Below are 16,910 nucleotides of genomic sequence, written 5' to 3' on the forward strand. Positions count from 1 at the left end.
TCTTTATGTACACGTTAAATAGAATATCCAGTATGGCAAAACTCTTCGGACCGCTGCATGGATATAACCCCCATAATTCATAGGTCTGTAAATGCCTTTCTACTGGCTAGCATGAACAACGCGAGGACCAAAAACTTCATGAAACGAAATAAAAGAAATCCAAGTTGTAATTAATTCCTCCTTTGTTTTCATAAATTGAATGAAGCCTTCTCAATTCATTTGATTATATCGATAATTTAGATCAAATTTACGCCACTTATAACCCGCAAATCGAATAGAATGGTAATAAATTCTCGGATTTGATCAATTTAAAAGCCATTAATTCGAATAACTGTCGTCAGTAGAAATTGGCGGGTGCAAATGTGAGTTTCCTCGGCTCGCGTCATCCTCGACACCAGGAAGAAAGCCAGCATGTCCTCGTGATGACCAGTAATCGAAGTTCTGATATTCATTTAAGAATAAATCATTTTGTGTTTTTGATAGATAAAAACTGTTCGAACTGTCGCCGTGTACGAACATCCAAACGTGTGCTATAATGTCGTTTAGATATCATTCTTTTTACGACGTAGGCTCAAGCTACAATAGCTCGTAATAATATCACGATACCTAATATTTTCATTGTATTTTATGGTACATACCTTGTAAGTGAAGATTTTTGGGAGGATTTCGAATAAAATTCATATGTTTCGCCTATGAAATGAGAAGTAACTATGAACATAATTTTAGAATGACAATATTAATTTCGTTTATTTTTTTAAAACGTTGCGTAAATGAAATATAAACTACCAAATAATACCGCAGTCTGGGAAATCCTCCCGTCCAAAGTGAATGACAAATCTCAGACTGGGAAATGGGAAGCAACTGTGAACACCAGTTTAGTACGACCATATTTATTCCGCTTTTGTAAAACGTTTAATTTATAAAAATCAAAACATAGTAAGATCGCAGCTTGGGAAATAGACTTGATCTTGTTATACATCCCGATATTTGTTATACATGTGTCTGCTTTCACCCGATGGTATTGTCAAATCTTGCAGTTACGAGGCCATGGTTCAACGTAAGGCCGGAATACCCGTAAAATTACGGGCAGGATATGTACGATAAATGTTCGTATGATATATTTTTATTGAAACGCAGTTTATGCCCAAAAATTACGATTTTAAGCCGTACGATCTTTGTTGAAACGGGACCGAGTTGTGGAATCTAGCGAAGACATTGACACTTGCATTTTTTTCTAATGATATGTATGGTCTTTAATGAAGCAATGTTGATGCATATTTTAGGATATATTATACAAATACAAGTATAATTATATAGGTAACGTTTTACGTGATGCAAATATACAAATGTGTCTGGCCACAAGTTATTACAACCTATCAGAAGGTGCTCAAGCAAGTAATATTAAAAAGCAATGCGTTTACAAATGTAAACTACATGTACATAATAGCACGGGCATATATAAACCGTGTTAAAAGTATTTTAGATACACAATATGCACATTGGCTGCACCGAACTGGGGAGTCATACTGAGAATATAGACTTTTTCGCTGCAGATATAAGTTGGTCAAAGTTCTCTGCGTGACGAAAAATTCAGTCAAACATTTACCGCAGTGGCTTCAAATCGGGCCTCAATCAGGGAGGTAACAAGGACAGCTTACACGGAAGAAAATAATGGTGGTATGCAACCTTGTTTATTGGAAACTGTTGTGTGTTACCAACAATGGCGGCGGATGACATCCACGTACGACTATGTTTGCAAGAAATAGTGAAACTTGACCTTGAAGTGAAAGCTATAATCCAGGTCAGTATTTCTTTATAATATTGATGTATATTAAATTTGATCAGTATTGAAATTTTTGGATAAATATTTCTGAATTGCCTTCAAATCAAACAACATTGTTGTTTACCTAGTTCGGTCTAATTAATGTTCGGATGATTTTTGCAGGTGTTCACTATTCAGTCGTATATCATTCACATACATTTTGTAATTGGACAGCTGAATAACATAATTCATTTTATTAAAACTAGATATCTAGTTTGTACATGACATTCTTGTGCAATGACTTTTATTAATATTATGTGAGTAGAAATTTTGGTTTTAAATTCTGTTTACATTCAATTGTAACGATTTACAGGCAAAATGTCCCCAGGTCAAAACGTCCCAAAGAACGTCCCCAAAATCAATTTGATTTATGACATTTTATATTTATGTTTTAAATTTATACATCAATCAGTTTGGGGAAATGTCTATATATACAAAAAAACAAAAAGTAATTATTTCCCAAATATTTATTTGATGACAGGCATTATAATAACAATACTGACAAGACATTTCCCCGGTATATCCCCGGACCTGGGGGGGGGGGTCAATTGACTGGTGCATAACATTAACATAACATTATCTGGTAATATTTCTTGTTTTTATGATATTTTATAGACGCAATAAGCTTTAACCCTGAATCCTGATCGGAATGACTACCCACTTTTGGTACAAAACAATTTGTACGTGAAGGATTTGCCATATCAAAAATCGTAAAAAATTGTCAACGTACAATTATTTGGACTATTCCCCGGACCTGGGGTTTTTAGTTACAATTGACTGGTGCATTATTACAAGTCTTTTGTCCGCAAAGTGATTTTAAACAAAGATAATATTGTTTCAATGCTTGACCATATAAAACAAGTTATTTTCTATTACTTAATTTGATAAAAAAAAGCAGACCTTGAGTTAAGTAATAATATAATATTAGTGATTCATGTGAATTAATTGCTATGGAGAATAATGGATATATGATAACTTATAATTATAAGAGCTCATGTTTCTAATTGCAACTCACAGGTGTTAAAATATTGATAGAACGTATGTTACTATAATCATAATAATGGGCCATTACATTGTTTTACGCATGACCTATGGTGATTCAATAACAGTGAGGACTGGCTGCAGTGCAAAACAGTGAAATAGAATTGATGTTTAACATGTCATGCGCCATTTGATATCTGTACTAGTTAATAACACATTTAATTCAGCTTTGTTGATAGTGTTTAATGAATCCTGAAATAAACTGGTAAAAAAATGAGACACATATGTTATTTCTAAAAAAAAAATACCAGTCTACAATACCTTCCATAAATTACATTTGTAAATGATATTTCACAATATACATGTATGTATTACATCATAGACTGGTTCTGCTCATTAGTTATATTATGGTCTGATATCATAAGACATATCATATGTGTCTCATTTACTTCAGGTTTAAAGTGTGGAAGAATGGATCGAAACGTTCTGAATGGAATATCCTTTGTTGCACTTTTAACAGCCCTAATTCTGTATAACTGGAGAGCAAATGTTGGAGTTAGATCCACAAAATCTCTTGTTATTGGGATCATGAGTGCAAGAAATCACTTTGAGCAGAGGGAAGCAGCTAGAAAAACCTGGCTTACATCTAGGATCAAGAATGAAACACTGCTGGAAAGATTCTCGGTTAAGTTTATTATTGGAGACACTGGATGTAATGTTCACCCACAGAATAGAAAAGACATGTATTCATGTTCAAGAATGCTGTTTGAAGAGAGAAATCAGTATAGTGACTTGCTACTTTTGACAACAACACCAAGTTTTGGTGGTGAAATTGGTTATACTTGGAATATTTCTTTTAATGTTCACCATCCAGTAATTGTTAAAAGGCTTGGTATACACAGATCAGTCATACCAGCCACTGAATCAGTTACTGTATGCTTATATGATTACTTCAGAGAAGAAATTGTTTCATCAGCAACATTTACGAGCACAGACTCTGGCATTTTAGCTTCAAGTTATTGGTACCATTCCATAGAACCAATGTTGTTGCCAAAAGACTTTCAGGGATCTCTTAAGATATTAGGAAAGTTTGATATTCCACAAATGCAAGGAAATGAGACATCTATTAACAATTCTGCTGGCACTGTGACTGTCAGCTATTTAGATTTAAATGGTTTCAAAGTTGACTCTTTACCCAGCCTTGTCCTACCATCTTGGATAATGACAATATCAGAGATTGATGCTTTTAAGTCAAGGCTGTTAAATCAAGACCAGCTAGATAAAATACAAATTGCAAAAGAAAAAGAGATTAAAGAGAAATTAGATTTAGAAGCAGCTTCCAATAAGGACATAGTTTTTGTAAACTCTATTGATGTGTACAGAAACCTGCCTGAAAAGGTTCTTCAGTTCCACAAGTGGGTTCACTGGCAGGAGCCTGCTGCTTTCATCATGAAAACAGATGATGACTGCTTTGTAGATGTTGAGGCAATAATGGGTATGCTAGATCATTTAAAAAGAAATGAAAACATTTGGTTAGGAAACTTCCGCCATGACTGGTATGTTGAAAGGTATGGAAAGTGGGCAGAACCAGTCTATCGCTCGTTGGAATACCCAGCGTTCGCTTGTGGATCGGGCAATATTGTGTCACAAGATATAAGTGCCTGGTTGGGAGGAAATATGGACTATTTGCACAGGTATCAGGGTGAAGACACTTCCATGGGGATTTGGCTGAGTGCAATAGGCCCTAAGTACCACATGGACACAAGATTTATGTGCGATAAAACCTGCAGGTCAGACGCATTTGTCATACCAGAACTGACTCCTGAAGAAATTACAAACTTCTGGAACAACAAACAGAGTTGTCAAAATATCTGTGGATGTGAATGAATACTAGTAGCTTGAATCCAAACTATTATTTATGGAATGTAAATCATGGAAAAAAACTTTATTAATGAACAATAATGCCATATGAATATATAAATAGTAAAGAAACTGATCAAAAGCAAAGACTTATACACCAGTTATATTTTTTTTACTGCCTTTATAGAAAAGCTTGAAACAGACATTACAGAAGTACAGTGTAAAATATAATTGGTATGTCCATGTTCAGCACCCTTGTATAAAGCTAGCTGTACAATAAATAGAATTAAATGTTGTCACCATAATGCCATCATGTTGTATGTGGAGTGGTTCTCTACCAGGATGTCCAAAGCTGTGGGAGTCTGGAGGAGCTGGAAAACCTCAACAAGTCCGCCCAGTCCTCCCTCAACAACCTCAAGGCAAAAATAAATGTAAGTACAACTAATATTCAAATTTCAGTGCACATAATAGTTAACTGCATTCACTTGGTCATGTAATTACATGCATACTATAAAATTGAAATTATATTTCTTTAAGACTAATTTATAAGTTACAATTTACTTGTTTGTGCATCTGTACAAATATAATAAATACCGTCAATGGTAATTCTGCCGAATACCATTGTGTAAGGAAATAAAACATTTTTGCTTTTATGATAATCTATGATTGTTCTTAAGTTTATCTGTCTAAAGTGTCATTATGTAATCTGAGCATTTGTATCGATTGACTCTTAAAGTGCAACAATTTTTAATGAAATACATTTAATATAAAAGGTATAGTTTATTATAAACTGGTTCTGGTGTCTGCAGGAGTTGGAGAGGGTTGGTCGGGAACAGGATCGGGACCAGGACAGACTGGTTGTGCTGAAAAACGTGGACAGCCATCGGGAGCGCATGACAAGGTACATGATAGCATAACTGTTAGAAAAAGAAATAAATTTATTGGTCACCTGACAAAGCAGATCTATTTGATGCTTGTGTTTGAATTACTGCTTCATTGGCAAATGAGTTTACCTTTTATCTATGTTTACAAAAAATGTTGGCAATTATTCCTATTTGAATTAAAGATCATTCATTCTAAAGATTGTTTCTATTTGTGGAAATTTATATCATAGGAATTAAGAATAATGTTTGTCTTTGTTATAAAATAATTTCATTATTTTTTTAATGATACATCCAGCAATGTGACGTCTCTGAGGAAGACAAACCTAGCAGTAAAGATGTCACTGGACAGAAGGGAAAAAGACGAACTGATGGCTGGCACCACGGTCAGGAAACGGTAAAAAACTATAGACATTCGCTTTGCCATTGAGGGTGTCTTCACCACAGATTCCAGTCAAAGTGATTCGAGTTATACAGAAATTTGCAATACTACAACTAAGTATATAAAGTGATTGGTTTTGGAGAAAAAAGATGCAGATATACTCAATAAAAAAGTTGTTTACATGAGATTAGTATATGAAATTCATCTGATTGCCAGCAGTTTGCACAATTTCAATAAGTGGTTACCAAGCCGGAAAAGTGCGTTTTCTCAGGTTACTCCGGTTTCCCATACAACACAAGACTACACTCTCGCGCAACATCGTGTCAACGAGAGTGATTGATATAAGTTGCAATACCTTGTTTCACAATCGTTGTAAAATTAAATAAGTTGAAACTAATTGCAATGTGGAAGAAATCTGCCTTCCTTAACTGTGTCGATACATAAGGGGTGAACAAGTGGTCGTGGGTTCAAGCTCCACTAGGGGAACATTCTCTAGATCTCCCAAAAGGGACACCAGTATTGATTTCTTGCCAGGAAACAAACTTTAAAGAGAGCTGAAAGCTCTCAAGACCATAGAGCTTTCAGCCACCTTCACATTCGAGCTAATATTAATTAGTATATACCAAACATTCACATTCGAGCTAATACTAATTAGTATATACCAAACATTCACATTCGAGCTAATACTAATTAGTATATACCAAACATTCACATTCGAGCTAATACTAATTAGTATATACCAAACATTCACATTCGAGCTAATACTAATTAGTATATACCAAACATTCACATTCGAGCTAATACTAATTAGTATATACCAAACATTCACATTCGAGCTAATACTAATTAGTATATACCAAACATTCACATTCGAGCTAATACTAATTAGTATATACCAAACATTCACATTCAAGCTAATACTAATTAGTATATACCAAACTTCCGGCTTTAATGGTTAACTTTTTCCCAGGAACATCAACAGCAAAGAAACCCTAGCCAAGGCAGCCAGCAACGTTACAGAAAGTCTGCTGGAACTAAACCAGACCATGGATGCCCAGGTCCGCAAGGGGAACCTCACCCTTACAACACTTGGTAAGTCTTGTCTCCTTTATATGTTGTCTTAGCTAGGGGGTATATCAGTGACAAGATCCTGGATGCCCAGATTCGCAAGGAGAACCTCACTCTTACCACAGTTTATCATGTCACCCAGTCTCTAACTAGGCACAAGTCAACAGGGGACTCCCAGCAAAGTCATAGGATATGTTGTACTTGCTTTAACTTGATTACTACTTAATATTAAGTTCTAGGTTCTTGTAAGTGCTTATTTAAGCTTGATTGGTAAGATAGGAAAGTTGATGTGAACCACTCTAAAGTCCATCTCCTTGGCAGAAACTATTACTGTGTCCTTTTTGAGGTCAAGAGAACGATTCACCTGGTGGGGATTCATCTTACAACCTTAATTGAGAGGTGGACCCCTATAGGTTCTTATTGAGAACACTTAATGTTTTTAACTTTCACCTGGTTAAAGGCATATTATGGCAACAAATATGGCCACCTTTATGAATTCTAAAACCAACAACTGCCACCTTTTGGTTTTGGGGAGATTTAAAAAGTATGTTTTACAGTAATGTAAATATTTGCTGCATATTATTTTTAGGCTTAATAAAAATTCTATAGTTCTAGTTTAAATTGCATTACAATTTCATGAAATGGGAAGTAATTTATGATTTAGAGCTTGCAAAAGTATAATCTGTATAAACAATTTTCAGAGTCATCGTCACGAGTAATAACAGACACGCACGAGGAGTTCAAGTCAATGGGCGGCCACATTCACAACTCACGCAGACTGATAACAAAATATGGACAAAGGGAGCTAACTGATAAACTCCTAATATTTATTGCCCTTGTATTCTTTCTCGCAACTGTGTTATATATACTGAGACGGAGACTAGCCTGGTTCTAGAGTTGTGTTATACATGTTAGCATAGGGACATCTTATCAAGGGTAATGAGCGTATTGTATGATTGTTTTTTCATGCCCTTTATTTTCTTGGTGTTAATGAAATATATTTGAAACATATAAGTTGTCTATTTAGATTAACAAGTTTTTGGTTTAATATTATTTTCGGAAGCATGCTTATTGTTCAGTTGAAAACCTAAGATATTGTGTTGTACGCTCTCTGAGAAGAAGACCCTATACTGGCCTACAGTATATTTAAGGTCTTGTGCTTATGGATGTAAAAGCTTTTCCAAATCATGATCTTTCATAGGTTATAAAATATGATCTTGATGATACATTTCATATATATATATATATACATATAATTATTATTGATAAATACTTGCATTAAAATTTGAGATAATATTTTATTATCTTGTTTTTGATATTTGATAAATATCATTTTTCTGTGCAATAAAGTTTCAAACTGCCCATGCTTTCAGTTATGATAGGGCACATACTAAGTCACATCCAAAATTGAAGTATTACTTCTCTTTTATCCTTTTGCTTATAAATAATGTGAGTCATTGTGTTATAACAGCCATTGTGTTAAAAGGTATAAATTGTAATAGGAGCACTGGTAGGTTGAATTTAATGTGCGGGGTAACACCCATCAGAGCCATCGTTTCACATTAATCAACAGCACGAAATGAAGGGCTATGACTTTGTTTGACACTCTCACATTTCAAGTTATTTTGACAATTCCCATTATAACCAATTTAAACAAAAATCCACTCAATTGGACAGAATCTTTAGTTTGAGTCGACAGTGGCAATTCAGGTTCCTTAACTGTGGAGTTTATCTTGTGGGTATCAGAGCTATTTGAGATGTTATGCACATTCACAGTACAACATCATGTTGGAGAATTATAACTTCAGAGAGAAGAGCACAAAGATGTAAAGGGACAGTAGTACATCACTGTACACCAGATTGACACCAAAAAAAGTTTTTTTCTGTAACGAATCTCAGGACAATTATTTAATAAAATTGTTTACTCTTTGATTTCATTATAAACAAGAGCTGTCGTAAGACAGCGCGCTCGACTTCGCCGCTTTGACTTAGAAGTGAATACAATAACAATGTAATATTACCAAGTTTGGTCTATTTATGTCAAACCTAACTAAAATTATTCAATACATAAGGTGACTTTAATGCTGCCCTCCCACCACCCAAAAAATGACCCAAGTCATTCAAATAACTTGATTTCCCATTATGAAAATGTGGTAAAGAATATATAAATATGCCTTTCAAAAGAAATTAAAATAAAATTTAAAAAAAAATTAAAAAAAATTCCAGGGCCATATAGTAAAGCCCTCCTAGTTTTCCCTTGGTAAAGATATGGTTAAGAATGTAAAAATGTAAAAAAGAAATTAAAAAAAAATAATATTCAAGGGACATAATTTGTATTTAGGGTTAAAATGGAGTTACGGTATGTTTCTTGTTGTAAGATGGTCGTAAATTATTTTGAATTTTATTAAGTGCATTGAATGAAAGGTATCTATAGAAGTTTTTTTTATTCAAATCCCAACTTGCCTTTAACTTTTACTTGCCTAAAACTTTAACCTAAGTCAATCAGGGGCCATAACTTGTATTAAGGATATGGAGTTATGTAACCTCATTGGGTGATGGTATTAAGTCAATTGAATGAAGGGTAAAGAAGTTATTAAATAAATATCCCAACCTGCCCTAAAACTTTAACCTAAGTTCCATAGTCAATCAGGGGCCATAATTTGTATAAAAGATAATATGGAGTTATCTAACCTCATTATGTGATGGCTCTGAACAACTGTGTGAAGTATTAATTGAATGGATGGTATTGGAGTTTTAAGTGAAAATCCCAACTTGCCCTAAAACTTTAACCTGCCCTAAAACTTTAACTTAAGTCCATCAGGGGCCATAACTTGTATTAAGGATAATATGGAGTTATGTAACCTTATTGTGTGATGGTCCTGAACAACTGTGTGAAGTATTAAGTCATTTGAACAAAGGGTATAGAAGTTATTAATAAATATCCCAACCTGCCCTAAAACTTTAACCTAAGTTCCATAGTCAATCAGGGGCCATAACCTGTGTAAAGAATAATATGGAGTTATCTAACCTCATCATGTGATGGCCCTGAACAACTGTGTGAAGTATTAAAATGTCAATTGAATGAAGGGTATTGGACTTAAAAGTGAAAATCCCAACTTGCCCTAAAACTTTAACCGGACACCGACGCCGGGGCGAGTAGTATAGCCCACCTATTCTTCGAATAGTCGAGCTAAAAATACCAAATTGTAAAAAAAAATTGAGCCGGAGACCGGGTTCGAACCGGGGGTCGCCAAAATTGCAGTCCAGTGTTGTATCCACTGTGGTACAAAAGCTTACTCTTAACGGTTTTAATGTTTCAGCTATATACCTAACTTGGTATTATCACGTGATAATATCGACCAGCCAATCACGCATAAGGAATGAATTCGACTAGGTAGACATACCTAGTAATCTTTTTTAATGGAAAAATACCAAAAAACTGCGAAAAATAAAAAAATTGTAAACTATGTGGTACTTCAGTTAGTAAGTTTCAATGCATTGTACACATCGATACCAAGTTTATGTCAGTTTCCGACAATTTTTTTTTTTTTCGCTATTTCATCATACAGAGTACAGCCCCTTTAATTCGGTGATTGGTCTGAAGTGCAAGAAGCATAACTATTATCTAGACATGACTATTGTCAAATTCACCTAAGAAATGCACATTAACACCTACTATACCAAGTTGTTTTATTTATAATTGACAAATATGTCCAAGTAAACACGGTCACATTTTATGTTGACAATTCAAAGGTGAGAGTAATTTATAGTGGTACAAAAATATAACTATTGTGTCTGCCTCTCAACCCTGAGGACATGGGTTTGAGGAAAGCAAGTGTAACTTCTTCTTGCTCTCATAAAGGCCGTCAGTACTATGTCACCTTCATATTTGTATTCACTTTTGGTCTAAAATAAATAAGAACAAACTAATTGTGACAGATAAAGGGCGGTAACTCAAGAGGGATTACAGTGTTTTGGCTGTTCATGGATCACTTCCTAGATATTATGTCCATACATGCTGGAACCGAGTTTGGACCACCCACCATGGGAGACCCAATAGGGTCCTATTAAATAATGTACATATAAAAGTCTTAAAAAGGTTGCTTTGTTTATTTAAAAAAACAGTAACTAAGACAAGCATATTCATAACATAACAATATCAGTTATGTACACAATTGTTGGCAAATGTAGAGTACTGTAATATTTACCCAATACCATACTTATTATACATGAATTTATACCATGCCTATAAAATGCTGTTTTGTATAATACAAAAGCAAGGATGTTTGCCTTTAATTAAAAAGCACAGTAACAATTGTAGAACTATTATTTTCAAAGTGCTGCATTCATAAACAGATGTGTCTGCTTAATTGAAGAATTGTTTTCTAAGAATGATAGCTTTCAAAATGAGCAAAGTAAACAGAAAAGAAAATGGGAAATCTCTCAGTAGTTTCGGAGGATTTAAAACATTATTTATTTAAGTAAATCAAAGTATACTTGGAAATAACTTTGCAAGAATGCGCCGATTAATAATAATGGTTGTGCAGTGCACAATTTCTTATTGTCATTTATCCATGTCCAAAGTTTTCAAAGAGTTCCTTCAGTAAAAGCCTAGTTAGAATTTGGATTTGATTTGTTTGAATAAAATCAACATTCATGGGGAGACAACTTTACAAAGTTGTCATTCATATGTTGTGCACAAGATCATGTTGTCATTATCAATATTCCAAGTTTCATTGCATTCCTTCAGTAGTTTACAACTTCAGCTTTGGACAAATTTGTTTCAATAAAATACAAGTACAAAGAGAGACAACTTTTCATGAATGGATCCATTATCATTCATGTGATGTGCAAAAGATTACATTTCCATCAATCAAAATTCCGACTTTTCATTGAATTCCTTTAGTAGTTTATCAAGTATGCTTGGGTAGAATTTGTTAAAATAAATCTAAGGTGAGAAAATTTTCCAAGCATTATAAATGATGAACTGTGCATAATTTCCCATTGCCATTTATCAATGTTTCACTTTTCTTTGAATACCGTTTTATCATTCTAGTAATGCTTTCAATAAAATTTACAGAGATAACTCTGCAAAAATGGGGTCAAGAGTTAAAGCACATTCTCTCTGCGCAACTTCACAGAGTCATTGATCAATGTAATAAATATTATTCAAATCCTTTGATTAGTTCACAAGATATGCCCTTGACAAACATTGGCTATGGAAAATCAAGGGGAGATACGATTTAAACAGTGGCTCACAGAGTTATGATTACATTGATGCACTGTCATTTTTTACCAAGTTTAAATCAATTATTTCAAATAGGTCATGTGTAATGCTCTGGACAAATTTTAAAACAAACGAATAAGGGGAGATAACAAAATGCCCAAGTATAATAATTCTTGCACTGTGCACTTCACATGACCAAGTTTCAAGCAAATCCTTCAAGAGTTCTGCTTGTGTCAGACAAATGAGGTTGAAGAAAAATAATAGTTAGAATAACGATAAAAAAATGAATGTCTCCCTCTGTGGAAGGGGATAACTAACAACTTTTGTGAATAACAGAGAATGTTTCATCAACGCTAATAATATCAGAATAAATCAAAGTTTAATAAAACAAAATAAAGCAGTTTTCCTATACCATATTAAGTATTTGACCGTTTTTCTACACTAATGTTGAAAAGCACACTGACCTTAAAATAAGCATGGGCAAGATCAAATTATGGCACATTAGTTAGGAAGTGTCCGCCATAATTCAATATCAAACATATATAAAGTCTGAATGATCACTAAAATACAACAACTTGAAGCAGCTTGCCATTTCAACCAAAAACTTAACATGAAAAGAAAAACATCATGATTATATAATTATTACTCTTCATATAAAACCATTTTCCAATAAATACATAACATTTCAATCTATGATGAAAGTGTTCCCATGAGCATATATATTGATTGATTCATTAATTCATTGATGTTTACTTTGTTAAGATGACAACAAATCTACTTAATATTTTGATGCAACATAATTTTCTTCACAATAAAAATACAAGATAGTACCTTGTTAGACAAAAGACAAGTAAAATACAGGTGAATTAAATCAAACAAGTGCTTTAAATAAATCAGTAAAATAATAAGAACACTGAGATGTGAATGTAATCAATTGAAGTCGGACTGGTTCCCTGCTGTAGCATTTCAATAGTATCACAATGCTGACTGGCCACCCATATTTCACAACCATATATCATCATCATCAGGTGAAGATGGAGGAGTATGTTGGGATTTTGGACTTTATCACAGGCAAACACTCCTGAAATAGAATCATTATTGGACTGCATACAAAAATTAAGCCAATGAATAGTGTAAGTTTGCTATAAATCATTTAAATGAAACAGTTTTCTATTGGATATATACACATCATGACTTGTCTTTTACATTTATGCTTTGCATGTGTGGTCAACATGATGTATGGTCTTTGAAATCCTTTCACTATCATATAAAGATGAAAAAGACTAAACATCCTAACCATCAATTATTCAACCATGGCAATGTACCCATGTGTTTTACCAGCACTTATTATAGCTGTCAGATATATTGCCATGTACCCAATGCCAAAAAGTATGTTTTTCCCAAAATGATAAACATAAGTTTCCTTTTTATTTAAGAAGTTCTATTTGAAAAACTGTAGTTTATTGCTGAAGTTATAAACTAACACAAACAAATGGTTAAAAAACAGATTTGGGTATATTTTAAAAATTTCTTATTCTGTGAAAAAATGATGCGAAAACTCCAAATTCAATTGGTATGGGTATTTTTTTCAAAAACCGACAACCCCCCACCCTGGCATATAACAGCTTACCCTTCCTCCACTGCTTTCCACGACATGTAGGGTCTCCACGACATTGTCTCTGTGTCGTCTGTCTGTCATGCTTTTGGCTACCTGGTACAGCATTATAAAGTACAATTTATAAACATAACACCACTAGAACAATGAAATATACATGGACAAGCCAAATCTATTAACACCACTTACACAAATACAAACATCACGGGCAATCACACACACATCAAAATAATTTGGCAGAATAAAAATGTGAGAAATATTTGTATCTAATGTTATTTGCTGGAGAACACAATATTTTTCCATGACATTTCTAGTCAGACTAAATGCAATATGATATTCGAACTACCATGTATATTTTGGCATTAAACAACATTGTTTTGATGTGATCAGGGGAAAGCCTAAAATCATGTTTCAACTGGCCATTAATCTGTTCATATTGTGAATATTTAAACAATGGTTCCAGATTTTGTAGACAAATGCTTACATATATTAAGCATGGAAATATGAATAATAATAATTGAGAAGTTATAAAAAATGTACGTATTTGTTGTCAACGCTTGTAGACTAATAATAGTGAGATAATATTTTAACTCACGGGCACAAGCAGTTTGTTGAGATGTGGGTTGAGGGCAGGTCCCACAACCTCACTGAGCTGTCTGAGGGCATCAAGACCTCCCGATACCACACTGGCATCACTGTGGGCCTGAAAATGGGTTTTTGCATTTAAATACACACATAAATGACATTCTTTGTCTTTCACCTACTGCAGAAAGAAGGTATTTGTTGTGACAAAAGTTTTTTTATCTACAATAATTTTACAAAAAAATGCTGAACCTAATCTACCTAATCTTGTTTCATAGGGCAGAAACTTTCCTGAATTAAGCACATAATTAGTTAAAATTCTATCTTGAATGGTAGATCAAGCCTCCATTTTGAAAAGTAAGAATGAAAATTCAAGATAATCAAATTTGGATTAACCAATTTTCAAAATATCATTGTTATAACTTATAGAAAATATGAACTAGTGATTTTTTTAATGAAAATAAATCATTTTTCAAGCTGAAAACAGCCTTATCAATTTCAACATTTAAAAAAAATAATAATCTTAATTTCAAACTTTTTAAGAAAGATTCTTGCAGGGTCAGTTGCTAGTTTCCAAAAAACTTATTCCCTCCAAATTTCATTGAAAACTATTCAATAATAAAGGAAAATTTCATATACAGAATATGAAACACACACAGATCTGTAAACGGAGGAATACCACTTTTAACTGATAAGATAGAGTTCATTAACTAGTTTTATAAACATCATATTTATACAGAACTAACTTTGCATCTACAAAATACATACCATATGTGACAGTAACATTTGCACCAAATTGTAATAAGTCAGGTGTAAATATTTTTGTTGGTTTCTGCTTTCATTGTCTAAAATATTGGCAGGTAGATTGGGATATTTTTTCCCATTAAAGTTGTGTGTGCTTCCATTTTTACGCTAAATAAAAACTGTCACAATTTGGTCTAGATCTCTCCTGTGCAAGAAACTACTAAAGCTGTATAACACAATAAGAAAAAAATGATGGAATTAATACCAAAGTTGGGGTTGGGTGCAAAAAATGATAATAAACAGGGAAGAAGCAATTTGTTTTGTTATGCCTTAACTATTCTAGTCTGGTGCTATAAGTGAACTATAATTGTATGTGAAACCTGGAAACAGACTCAAAAAACAACATACAAGTGCAGCACGTATTGCAACTGTGAGTTTGGGCAAGAGGGGCACCACATGGCCTGCACAGTCGTGGACCTCTAGCATTTCCTTGAAGCCCGACCGAGCCACAAACATGTACGGGTGGACAGTCTCGCGCAGGCCCTGGAGAGGAGGGAAGATAATACATAGGTAAAGATAAAGATTGTCATCTATACATTACAAGTCTTAATTTCAGCTAATTTTCATACGATAAATAATTGATTTTGTATTCAGACAATACATGCATGGCTCAAATTTTAAATACCATGCCTTTTCTGTGTAGCATAAAAAAGCTTTGAAATATTGAGAAATATTTGTCAGAAGCTCCATTGGTTTATGAATACTGTATGTTTATTGCTTAAATTGGTATGATGAAACTTGAAATTATCCCACTAAAAACGTCACCCGACAGTGTATTAAAATGCCTGAAATCTTTTATCATCATTTCACCAACCTCTGCGAGGGTAACCAGGACTGGGTCGAATGGCACCTGTTCCGGAGGTGTACTCCAGGCAAGCTTGTGCTTTACTGAACCATGCATTAACCTAAAAACCAGCCAAATCATTATGTTCCTTAAAGCTGCACTCTTACAGATTGAACGCTTTGACAACTTTTTTTATTTTTTGTCTTGGAACGAGCCAATTTCTGGGAAAATCCATGGAAACCATTTATATAAGAGTGCTAACAAAAAATCAGTTCAAAAATGATGTCTTACGCATTTTTCTTAAACCGTCACTAACCGTTTAAGCCATAAAACATTGATTTTCGAATGGAAATATGATAATCTACGATCTGATTTTTTGTAAGCAATCTTATATCATTGGTTTGCAGATATTTATGCAAAAATTTGCTCTTTTCAAGACAAAAAATAGAAAAGTTGTAAAAATGGTAAATCTGTGAGAGTGAAGCTTTAAGGCATACCGGTACATGCTTTTTAACATTAGTAAATACATATAGAATGACTATTTCATCACTTGATGCATTCAACATTATTGGCTATTACTAAGGTGTTTAAAAATTAAGTATTTTATTATTATTAATTATAGGCTCAGATTATCTTTAAAATGCTAGCGAAATGCAGATGGATCCAGCCGAAATGTCAACAAAATAAACAGAACTAGTCCCTTTAAGAGCTAGAATTACATTTCAATTGCAGTTGTATATGCAGGGTTCTCAATAAGTTTCGGTTAAACCGTCTCAAATGGTGAAGTAACCGACCAGCTTCTACTTATTCTACTGAAAATTCATTTAGTTTTCCAAATTTGAACCGGCCCTATTGCCATTTGAACCGTCCATTTTGGCAGGCAGCCGGTTCTTATTGAGAACAC

The 16,910-nt window shown here is 33.7% G+C and overlaps 2 protein-coding genes across 5 annotated transcripts in view; one reads left to right on the top strand and one right to left on the bottom strand.

The window, feature by feature from the left end:
• The first annotated feature begins 1,687 nt into the window (after positions 1-1,687).
• Positions 1,688-8,354, top strand: LOC128211012 (vesicle transport protein SEC20-like). 2 transcript variants are annotated; one of them, XM_052915389.1, is made up of 6 exons: positions 1,688-1,801; positions 5,005-5,094; positions 5,473-5,564; positions 5,843-5,941; positions 6,897-7,018; positions 7,696-8,354. In XM_052915389.1, the coding sequence occupies exons 1-6, from the start codon at positions 1,721-1,723 to the stop codon at positions 7,887-7,889; spliced, it is 678 nt and encodes a 225-aa protein (XP_052771349.1). In that variant the 5' UTR covers positions 1,688-1,720; the 3' UTR covers positions 7,890-8,354. The 2 variants fall into 2 exon arrangements, with proteins under 2 accessions (XP_052771349.1, XP_052771348.1); XM_052915388.1 differs by lacking the exons at positions 5,005-5,094; positions 5,473-5,564; positions 5,843-5,941; positions 6,897-7,018; positions 7,696-8,354 and adding an exon at positions 3,258-4,987 and having other exon boundaries at positions 1,716-1,801.
• A 2,735-nt stretch (positions 8,355-11,089) lies between these two features.
• LOC128210415 (PACRG-like protein) overlaps positions 11,090-16,910 on the bottom strand; it is a 7,884-nt gene continuing 2,063 nt past the window's right edge. For all 3 annotated transcript variants that reach the window (XM_052914762.1, XM_052914763.1, XM_052914761.1), the window contains exons 4-8: positions 16,037-16,127; positions 15,571-15,705; positions 14,432-14,539; positions 13,852-13,932; positions 11,090-13,302 (exon numbers count right to left, since the gene is read on the bottom strand). In XM_052914762.1, coding sequence (XP_052770722.1) covers positions 13,246-13,302; positions 13,852-13,932; positions 14,432-14,539; positions 15,571-15,705; positions 16,037-16,127 — 472 coding nt within the window. In that variant the 3' untranslated portion in view covers positions 11,090-13,245. The remainder of the gene's footprint in view (positions 13,303-13,851; positions 13,933-14,431; positions 14,540-15,570; positions 15,706-16,036; positions 16,128-16,910) is intronic.

This window comes from Mya arenaria, chromosome 12 (assembly GCF_026914265.1).
Source record: "Mya arenaria isolate MELC-2E11 chromosome 12, ASM2691426v1".
Lineage (NCBI taxonomy): Eukaryota > Metazoa > Mollusca > Bivalvia > Myida > Myidae > Mya > Mya arenaria.